The sequence below is a fragment of the Oryctolagus cuniculus genome, chromosome 17 (assembly GCF_051225735.1).
Source record: "Oryctolagus cuniculus isolate XC-2025 breed Fujian yellow rabbit chromosome 17, ASM5122573v1, whole genome shotgun sequence".
In the NCBI taxonomy this organism is placed as follows: domain Eukaryota; kingdom Metazoa; phylum Chordata; class Mammalia; order Lagomorpha; family Leporidae; genus Oryctolagus; species Oryctolagus cuniculus.
This window is the reverse complement of record NC_142883.1, coordinates 52,237,636-52,247,756: the sequence shown is the minus strand read 5'-3', so window position 1 is coordinate 52,247,756 and position 10,121 is coordinate 52,237,636. Positions and strand designations below refer to the sequence as shown.

At 59.5% G+C, this 10,121-nt stretch overlaps 1 protein-coding gene across 2 annotated transcripts; it reads right to left on the bottom strand.

Annotated features, from left to right (window-relative positions):
• Positions 1-3,920: 3,920 nt before the first annotated feature.
• Positions 3,921-10,069, bottom strand: EFNB3 (ephrin B3). Of its 2 annotated transcripts, none has more exons than XM_002718787.6 (5): positions 9,426-10,069; positions 6,942-7,234; positions 6,714-6,806; positions 6,497-6,604; positions 3,921-6,061 (listed from the first exon to the last, which is right to left on the bottom strand). In XM_002718787.6, the coding sequence occupies exons 1-5, from the start codon at positions 9,545-9,547 to the stop codon at positions 5,652-5,654; spliced, it is 1,026 nt and encodes a 341-aa protein (XP_002718833.1). In that variant the 5' UTR covers positions 9,548-10,069; the 3' UTR covers positions 3,921-5,651. The 2 variants fall into 2 exon arrangements, with proteins under 2 accessions (XP_002718833.1, XP_089173183.1); XM_089317057.1 differs by having other exon boundaries at positions 3,924-5,277; positions 9,426-10,068.
• Between the last annotated feature and the right edge of the window lie 52 nt (positions 10,070-10,121).

Here is a 10,121-nt window from a genome sequence, read left to right as displayed (position 1 = left end):
GGGCCGGCAGGAGAAGGTGGGAAGGACAAGGGCACTCAGGGGTCAGTGTCTCAGTCTGCTGTCCAGCTCGTCCATCAGGGATGAAGAGGCCAGCCCCGGGGGACAAGGCTTCTGTGCCAGTAGCTTCCCTGCTGACAGTGGCCCAGGCCAGTCCCGTGAGAACCAGAGAGAGCCCTCTGCAGCCTGGCTCATCCCTCTGCCCCCCTTCTCCCCCAGCAGCCCCCCACAGGTGATTTGTAGCTGATACCCCCGTGATGGTAGGGGCCAGGACAGACAGTCCAGGACAGACAGTCCAGGACACCGAGAGCTTCCAGGAGAGTAGAGAACCGAGGCCAAGGGCTGGGAACCGCCCCCACCTCCCTCCACCCATCCCCATCGCACTCCCCTGGGGACCCTGGCCCAGCCCCAGTCCCCTTGGGGTGGTGGGAATGCAAGGACATTTGGCCAGAGCTGATTGATGAGGGAGGAGGCAGTCCCTGGGCACTGAGGCTGCTGTTTGCTGAACACACAGATTCCTCCTCACTCACCAGCTGCCGCCCCCTGAGGCTGCTCAATCCACCCCCCCCCATCCCACTGGCCATTGGCTTTGGGGGGAGCCGATGCCTGGGTCTCTGATGGCAACTGGGGGAAGAGAGAGCACCAGGAGACCAAATGCTTCCACTCCCTGTGGGAATTGGGGGTCCCTAGGGTCTGCTCCCCTCGGAACTCCCTTCAGGATGCCACCTTTCCTGAGTCCTTCCCGCCCTCTCTTTCACTGCCGCTTGTCATGCCCATTCACTCTGCGTCCTCTTCCCTACCCCTGCCCAATTCTCTGAGCCCTTGCCAGCCGATCTCCCGCCTCCAAACCACCCTGCAACATTTCTCCCAGTCTGCCAGGGGAAGAGGGAGCCCTGTGTCCGTGAACGCCCGTGTAACCCCTTAGGAAGCTCCATTTTTCTTTTTAACTGAAATTCCAGATGTGATGTCAGCCATTCTTCATCAGATTTCCACTGCAGCCCCTTGCTCCATCCCCCTCCCCTAACGCCCCCTACACAAACCACACACACACACACACACACACACACACCCTCGGGCTGAATCTGTGTCCCTCAGCTGTGCTTTCTGGAAGGACAGGGCTAAGCCGCAGGACAGCCTTCATCCTATGTGGTTGGCAGGATGGGGGCACCTGCGGCGTCTCTGGTTCCCAACCCTCTTAGTTCTTTTATTTCTGCTCTGGACTCTGCCCAAAGCTGTCACACCCTCCAAGAGCTCAGCGCATCATCCCTGCTCTCCTAGAGCTCAAAACTTTGTTGAGGAAAACGCAGCTCCCAGATACATAAACAAGGGAGACGGGCAGACATCCAGCACAGCAGTTAAGACGCTGCTAGGGAAACCCACAACCCACATCAGAGTGTCTGGGTTCAAGTCCCGGCTCTGCTTCCTGTTCCAGCTTCCTGCTAATGTGCACCCTAGGAGGCAGCAGTGACAGCATACACTGGGTCCCTCCCACCCACATGGGAGACCCAGAGTGAGACCGGGGCTTCTGGCTTCAGTCTAGCTCAGCCCCAGCTTCTGCAGGTACTTGGGGTAGGAACCAGTAGATGGTTCCCTCTCTTCCCCTGATTTCAAATAAAATGAAAATAAGTAAAAAAATTTTTAAAAGGGGGAATGGAAGACCCCATTACAACAACTCCCTAAATGTGGGTTCTAGACCCTAAGTGACTCAGTCCCCTACAAGGCTGAATCGAGGAAAGAACAGAACACATCTGGAATGAATGTGCTATTCTGAAACACTCCAAGATTTCACCTCTGCCTTCTTACCTGCTGTTCCTCCTGTCTGGGATGCCGTCCCCCACCATGCACCGCTTATTCCTGTTATCCGGGTCCTGATTATTTCAGAGGCACCCTCCTGGTCTCCTCACTTCCCATCCTGCCCCTGTATTCTTTACCTAACCACCTGAATTTTTTTTGACAGGCAGAGTGGACAGTGAGAGAGACAGAGAGAAAGGTCTTCCTTTGCCGTTGGTTCACCCCGCAATGGCCGCTGTGGCCGCGTGCTGATCCGAAGCCAGGAACCAGGTGCTTCCTCCTGGTCTCCCATGCGGGTACAGGGCCCAAGCACTTGAGCCATCCTCCACTGCACTCCTGGGCCACAGCAGAGAGCTGGACTAGAAGAGGAGCAACTGGGACAGAATCCAGCGCCCTGACTGGGACTAGAACCCGGTGTGCCAGCGCCGCAGGCGGAGGATTAGCCTAGTGAGCCGCGGTGCAGGCCTAACCACCTGAAATTGTATTGTGATTTTCCCCACCAAAATGTAGACTTGATGAAAGCAGCGACTTTGCTTTGTGCACCACAAACTCCCAGTGTCTTGAAACTGACATTCAACAGGATCCTGACAATGTATGAATGATGAACAAATGGGGGTCCTCTGCCCCTCTGTTTCTGTTGTAGCTGTTACCCTCCGAGCATGTTTGTGTATTTTTTACACAGAAAGCAAACAGGACGGCGAGGCTCTGCCTGGCAGTCACCTAGCTCAGAACACACACAAGTGTCCTTGGACATGTGGAAGGCTGCAGATCTCAGGTTGCTCTGGTCAGGGTTGGTAGGGAGCCCGTGGAGCCTAGTACTCCGAAGGGGCGTGTCCCAGGGCACCGAGCAGTGTGTGCTGCTGCTCTCCCCAGCTGTGCATCCATCCCCAGGTGTCCTGTCTCTCCGCTTGTTCTGATGTCTTGGCTGCTGTGGTGAAGAGCTGTCAGAGTATTTATCTACACTTCTTTTCCCTCCTGTCTCTCCACCTGTGCCTCTGCATGTGCAGGGGGAGTTGTCTCCCTCCACTCCCTTGCCCCCTCACACACACAGCCCTGCCCCAGTCTTGGACCCCTCCCTTTCTCAGTGGGCCCTGTTGCTGGGCTCTGGTTGCCATAGTGACGGTTGCCAAGTCCCTGAGGCTGATAGCCAGCGATGGGGCTGTCGGCTCCATCCACGCGGGAGGCTGAGGGGGGCTTCCCATTGTGTGGAGAAGGGGATGTTGCCAAGACAACCAACCCCCACTAAGGGGCAGGGACCAGCCCTCCCACCCCCCTCGGGCAGCTCCAGTGTGGGCTCAGAGGCAGCAGTGAATTCCAGGCAGCCCAGCACCTGGCCTGCCTGCTTTCAACTCCCCTCCAGCAGTGCCTGCACCTCTCAGGACCCAGGCATCCTGCTCAGACAGGAGGAGGAGCAGGGGGTACCCCTGGACAGAGGAGGGGAAGGGGGACCCCTTGACCTCCAGGCAGATGGGAGACAGCAGGAGGGGACCTAAAGTCAGGGGAGGGACAGGGAGGGCAGAGGTTGTGACCCCTGCTGACTCGCTCCAGTGATGCTCCTGACGGCTGCTTTTGTGGCCGGAGAAGGGGGCTGAGCCTAGGGGGCTGGGCACCTGGGTGTTTTAGGGCAGAAGAGCCTGAGTTCTGGGTAGACAGGGAGCCCGGACACAGGCCCCACCCCTTCTCCCCCTGTCAGTCTCCCAAAGCAAAACTCCCCAAGTCAGAAGCACCCTAGTTAGGCATGGCGGGGAAAAGATGCTAGGCTGTGACCATGCATGTCTGGCCACCGTGTTCCCTGCGGTGACTTGCTTGTGTTAGCAACAGCAACACACTCCCCACGTGTGCGTGGATACCCTCGGACCTCCCCCTCTGAGTGAGTGGCAGCACGCACACACACACACACACACACACACACCAGCCTGGCTCCCTCTTGCTCCCCTGCAGGCGGCCACTTTCTCAGCCTTCTTCCCCAGCCCATGACTCCCTCCCCACGTACCTACCACCCACCTCCCCTCTCCAAGCCAACCCTCTCTCTACCCATTCCCCTCAGTGGCGGCACGTGAGATCCAGCCCTCGGCTTGGGAGTCACTCGAACCCGCAGTTTCACGTCCAGTCATTTTCCAGCCTTCTTGTCAACTTTTGAAGTTTTTTATTTTATTTTTTTTTTGTTTTTGTTGTTCAAATTTCCCTTTTACAATAAAACTATCGAGGCGACGGCCATACCCCGCCACCTCCCCCATGGCAGTATCAACTTCCTGTTCTCTGGAAGGAGCAATCAGAAAAATCAGGAAGGAGCTGGCACTACGGCACCAAAGAGATGACGTGGCCACTGGTGGACAAAGCAACCATCTTGGCTGGTGATTGAGGTGGCCAACTTGGTGCCCACGGGCAGTTTTGATCTAACAAAACCGAGCTGGGAAGAAACTGAGGCAACACACCCAGTGGTGCACTAGAGGGCAGGAAGAGGTATCCGCTGGTCACTATGGAAACAGCGGCTGTTGCTAAGAACCACTGTCAGCCAGACCAGTCAGTAGGCCACCATTCCGGTCACTAACAAGGAAGCTGTGTTGAGTTCGGAGGGAGTAGAAATGGAGAACGGGATGAACGAGACAGCCATCTGGGTCATTGAGGAGAACACACAGGTTCTTGGGGTAGCCTGTTGATTCACACAGATTATACTGGGAGACGGAAAGGGAAAAACAAGACGCATCGGGCCTGCCACTGCAGACGGCAGTCATCTCAGCTGTCCCAGAATCCACACAGAGTCCAGGGAAGGGAGGTCCTGGGAAGTACCACTGAACACTAGGAGAGTCCTCCTCAGTCCACCCCCTTCCTCTGACAGCAAGCTCCAGCTTCCTCCTGAGACAGGAAGTTCTCCTGCCCTCTTCCCCACAGGGTAAGAACCATCCACCTCCCACCCACCCCCAACCCCACACTAAGCCACTTGGAGTTCCAGCCAGACCACTTCCTATTTCAGAAGTGCTACTTCCTGTCCTGGACGAAGGCACTTCCAGTTCCCGCTGCACTGCTTCTGCCACTTCCCAGGCCATTTCTGTGCAGGCCTGGCCACTTCTTGTCTGGAGCAGGTCACTTCCTGTCCCAAGTAGCCCATTCAGCATCAGACCGAGTCCACACATGTCCCAGACAGCTCTTATCTCGCCATTGGCCACTGGACAAAACAGGACACTTCTTCTCATAGTAGCTGTCATGACCCAACCACCCCAAATGGCTGGAGAAAGTACGTAGAGGCCTGGGCCAGGGCAGAGAAGGAGGCCCTGCTGCCCGTGCCCTGAGCTGGGGTGGAGTGCCAAAGCCTTCCCCAGAAGCCCCCATTTACAGCGGGCTGAGGAGTGGTTGGTATGCGAGGTCAGAGGAGGGCCGAGAGCTAAGGGGAGAGATGTTGTGATGCCCCCACCCAGGAGACGGGAGAGGATAAGAAGCCAAGAGGGCAAGAGGAGGTGTAGGGAGGAGATGCTAGGGAGAGGAACAGACCTAAAGACAGAAGAGAGAGAAAGAATAAGACACAGAGAGAAGAGAAACAACAGTGAGAGGCAGAAGGAGAGAGGTGCCAACCAAAAGACAGACTGTTCCCCCACTTTAGCTTGGGGTGGGGGGCAAGGACACCAGGGTCACAGTCACAGAGGAGGCTGAGCCTGTGCCTCCTCCCAGGGGACATGGAGACAGAGGGGTGCCGTGGAAATCTCTGGAATCCTACACGTGGAGAAAAGGGCAACAGCCAGAAAAAGGAGAGGAGCCGGCGGGGCAGAGGGGCCGAGGGGATGCTGGCGGTGTCCCTGAAACCTTTAAGTCAACTCAGGAGCACTCGACAAGGGGCCAGATTCAGGAGAGCTAGGCGGGAGGCGCCCTCATACCTTGTAGTAGATGTTCGGGGGGCTCTGCGGGGGCCCATCCTGCACGATATACACAGGATGCCCATAGTCGCCACTCACCTTCTCATAGTGGGGACAGAAGGGGGGATCTGCAGCCCCACCACCCCGCAGAGCTATCCCTAGCTCCCCAGGCTCAGCCTCCCGGGGTCCCAGCCCGCCTCCGCCCCCCAAGCCCAGAGACCCTCCCCTCCCGAAGGAGCCGGGCCCAGGGTGGCGACTCTCCGAAGGCTTGGCCCGCCGTCTCCGCCAGCACATGGCACCCCCAGCCCCTGCCACGCCCAGCAAGAGCAGCGCCAGCCCCCCTGCTGCCCCGGCCACAGCGGGCATGCTGGGAGGGGGCAGGGGGCCTTCAGCACCCCGGGAGGTTGCATTGCTGGTGGGGTCACCTGGCAGGGAAGGGGTGAAGGAGGAAAGAGGGGGAGGGGCTGAAGGAGCCACCTGGGCATCTGGAACACCCAGCCCTGGGGGTCCCCGTGGGCTTCCCCAGCAATGCCCTGGCCCTGAGGGAGACCCCCGCCTCCCCTCCCCTAGAAGCCGGCTCAGAATCCAGGTGTCCAGCCCTTCAGCTCCCTGCCACGCCGTCCTCCCCACTTCTCTGACAGCACTGATTGAAGCGCTGACTTGGCTAATTAGTTCTAATTGAGTCTTTTCCTCATTTGGCTTCCATTCCCTTCCCACCCTCCCATCCTCTCCTCTCCTCTTTCCTGTATCACCGCCCCCAAAACTGAAGAGGGAGGGAGAGGTTGAAGGCCGGGCAGCTGGGGTCTGAGCGCAGAGGGAGGTGGGGAAGGCAGAGAGCTGCCGACCCCCAGGGCTCCTACCTGGCACTGCGTTCTCCTTCCCGGGCTCCAGGCTGTGGGCTGCCCCTCGGTCTCTCTCCATGGGCATTTCAGACACAGGCTTTCGGGGTGCAGCTCCTCCTCGGGGACCTGGAGACAAGAAAGATCGGAGAGAGACATGGGCTGAGACAACTGAGTCCTGACCATGATGGCACGGCCCAAACTCTTCCACTCCCAGAGGTGCCCCCGCCCCACTCACTTTGTCCCACTCGGAGAAGCACCTTCATGCCTCTGGTTAGGCACACGCCCCCCTGCAAGCTCTCCAGGCCTTCTCGGGTCCCATCCGACGTGGCTGGGAGAGAACACAGAGGGCAAGATTGGCACGCAGGGCCTAGCCCCAGTTCTGCCCCTGGTCTCCCCCTACCCTGACCCACCCTCAAGTTGGGGAGCAGCTCCCCACTTGCCCCTGCCCCCTGCCCGGCGGTACCAATTATGTAGTAATCGTGGTGGGAGCGGAACTCGTGGCCCCAGAGGTTAGGGCTGTACTCCTGGAACTTGATGGTGAAACGGAGATCCAGGTCAGGTCGATCGCAAGTGAGAAGGAGGTTTGGGGCAGGGGGTGCCTCGCAGCGCCGGCCCTGGGCACCCCCGACCAGGTACAGCTTGTAGAACTCATAATTAGGAGAGGAGTGAGGGCCAGGAGGCCGGGCCCGGGGGCAGAGCAGGTCTAGTCGGTCCCCGATCTGGGGGTAGAGCACGTAGCCACCCTCCGCCTGGAACCTACGGAGAAGAGGGCGAGGTGGGCAAGGAGGAGGAGACGGCAGGGGTCTGGCCCCCAGGACAGCAGTTCTCTGCCCCTGCCCGCCTTTGTCTGGGTGGAAAAGTGTGTTCTTACAGAGCAGGCACCAAGGACTCTGCGAGCTCACATTAGAAACAGCAGGAAGCCAGGCTCAGAGGTCTCCTGCCCCTTGGTGTGCCCAAATGCACTCTTCAGCCCGCCCTCACCACATGCACACTGCCATCTCCCGCTCCATCACCAGCGCCGTTGCCATGGCAACAGGATGCCAGTTACCAAGGAGCTGGCCTCTCTGGAACCACACAGCCCACCCCTCCCAGGTGATTTCACTATTCCATGGCAGTCGACCATGGGGCAGAGCCTCCCCTCATCCAGGCCAGCAGCGAAATTTTAGGGATTTCAGGGCAAAAGGGGCGGGGCTGGAAAGGGGGCGTGGAGGGTGCTGTACACATGTGTCCCAAGTTAGCCAAGGAGTGTGACAGGCAGCAAATGCCTGGTTTAGCAATGGCCCTAAGTAGGACTAATGAAAATCAGGGTGGGGGGCCAGCTGCCTGGATCATTGCCCTGCTCTGCCCCCTCCCTCCCCAACCCTAGACGTCCTGGGGGAAGTGCTCCATTGCTTTGGAATTGAAGAAATTGGCTTTTCCAACCATAACTGACAAAGCCGCACACCCCCTGGGTCACCACGCCAGGCACCCACTGGCCCAGCAGGGTCACAAGTTGCCAACCACTGCAGCCTCTCCTTATGCATTCCCAGCTGAGACAGGTGCCAGCATGGCTCCCATGAGTCTGTGTTTGGCATTTTTCCAGACTGCCAAATGACCCACTCCCTCCCACCCAGGACACCCTAAACTCCCTTTTATCCAACCTGTCAGAATAAGCCTAATTTATGTGCTCAAGCCACACCTGAGACTCAAACTGTGGCTGGGAGTTGGCGGGTGGGAGATTGAGCATAGAAAAGGCAGTGAGATTATATTCAAAGAGATAGGGGAGGAAGGGAGGAATGCTGGACGGGGCAGAGTGAGAGGCTGGAAAGTAAGAGGAGAGCAGCAATCCTAACTCTCCTGTAATGAGTGTATACTCTGGGCCTACGCCTTACCTTGAATCCTCCCAACAGCTGCAGGGACTGAGGATGCAAACTCAGAAAGGTTAGGTGACATGCTCAAGGCCACACAGCCCAGAACAGCAGAAGCAAGGTCGAGACCAAGCAGCTGAAGAGCTCCCAAACCCATCTCCTTCCCCTGGCCTCACACATGCTCCCCAGGGAAACAGGAAGTTTTTCCAGACACAGAACTCTTTTGCTAAGGGGAATAGGAACTGCACGGAGGCAAGGGACCCACCCAGATGACCTCCCAAAGGTCCTGTTCGCGCCCACCCCCAACCCACTGTGTGGCTTGAAGTTTCATCTGACCCTTGGCCTCTTTTCAGAGCAAAGCAAGCATGCCACGGAACAGAGGGTCTGATGGAAGAGTTTGTAGCAGAGCTAGCTGGGGGAGGGGGCGGTGGAGTGCTCAGAACTCCAGATGCAGAGGGGAAAAGGAGGAGGTTTCAGGGGTCTCCCAGCTCCTGCCAGAAAGCAGTCCCCAAGCCAGGAAGGCAAAAACCATGCAGCCAAGGGTTCATGGCCCCCCTGGCTGTGGGCAAGAGTTGGGAGACAGGCTGTGAAGAACTTCAGGAGCCTTGGGGACGTGGTCCCCAGAGTCCCCCGGCTGAGCCCCCTTCCCTCCCGCCTGCAACACCCAGTCCCCGCTGGGGAGGGAGCAGCCTGCCTTCCCCTCGGCAGCACCTACTCAGCGGCTCTCTCCTGAGAGCTGACATTAACCAGGCTCCCTCCAAGCCCAGCCCCCCGCCTGACACAGGTCTCCCACAGATCCAAATAACCACGCCGCTGCCTCCCGCTACCCATAAACTTTCCCATCCTTGCCCCCTTGGGGTGTCCAAACTCCTAGCACATGGGTATCACCACCCACCTCCAGCTCTGTATGGGACCCAGGAGTCTGTCCACAAAGATCACCTCTCCAGCCACCCATCACCTCCCATCAAGCCCCCAGCTCCTTCCCTCCAGCCTCCTCTAGGCTCAGAGAACCCCGCCCCCAAGCCCCCCAAGCCCCCCAAGCCTCCATACCCCCTGGCCCGTCACAGAGCCTGGGGTCTCCCCAGCCCCAGACCACTCACCTCTTATTCGCCGAGTTCCAGTAGACAGGCTCCAGGCTGAGCCCAGACACCAGCCCCAAACACCCCAGCAGCAGCAGGGCCCCGAATCTCACGCCCCCCGGCCCAGAATGGGGGGCCCCCATGACCCCGCCAAGGCCTGGGGGGCGGGGCACCAACTCCCCTAAAGTCGCTCACCCCGGGGGCGACTGCCTGGGCTGCCTGGCTATTCAGCCCCGGCCACCCTGGTGGCCGATGCCCCCCCACCGCTCCCACGCGGACCCGCTTTCTGCTCTGCCCGCACCCCCTCTGCGGAGCGCTCAGCCCCACAGGAGCCCTTCCAGGGGCGTCTGCAGGCGCCCGACGCGCCCCCGGCCCACGCGCCAGCACCCCGGGATCTGTGCGCTGGCCTAAGTGGGGGACTGGGGCAGCCGGGGGCCGGGCGGAGGCGGCATGGGGTGCGGGAAGACGGAGCGAGGAAGGGGGCGCCGCGCCGGAGCCCCAGCCTCGCCGGGATTGAGGGCAGCGGGCTAAGGGAGGAAACCAGTCCCGAGCCCAGGAGGGGGGAGTTAAAGGAGAGGCGGGGAGGGGGAGAGGATGGTGGAGGGAAAAACTGGAGCTGGAGCTCGAGCCGGAGCGGGCGGCAGCATCCCGGGCCCACGCCCCCCACACCTCCCTCACCTCGCGCACCTCCCGCCCGCCGCGGCCGCCGCCCCGCCT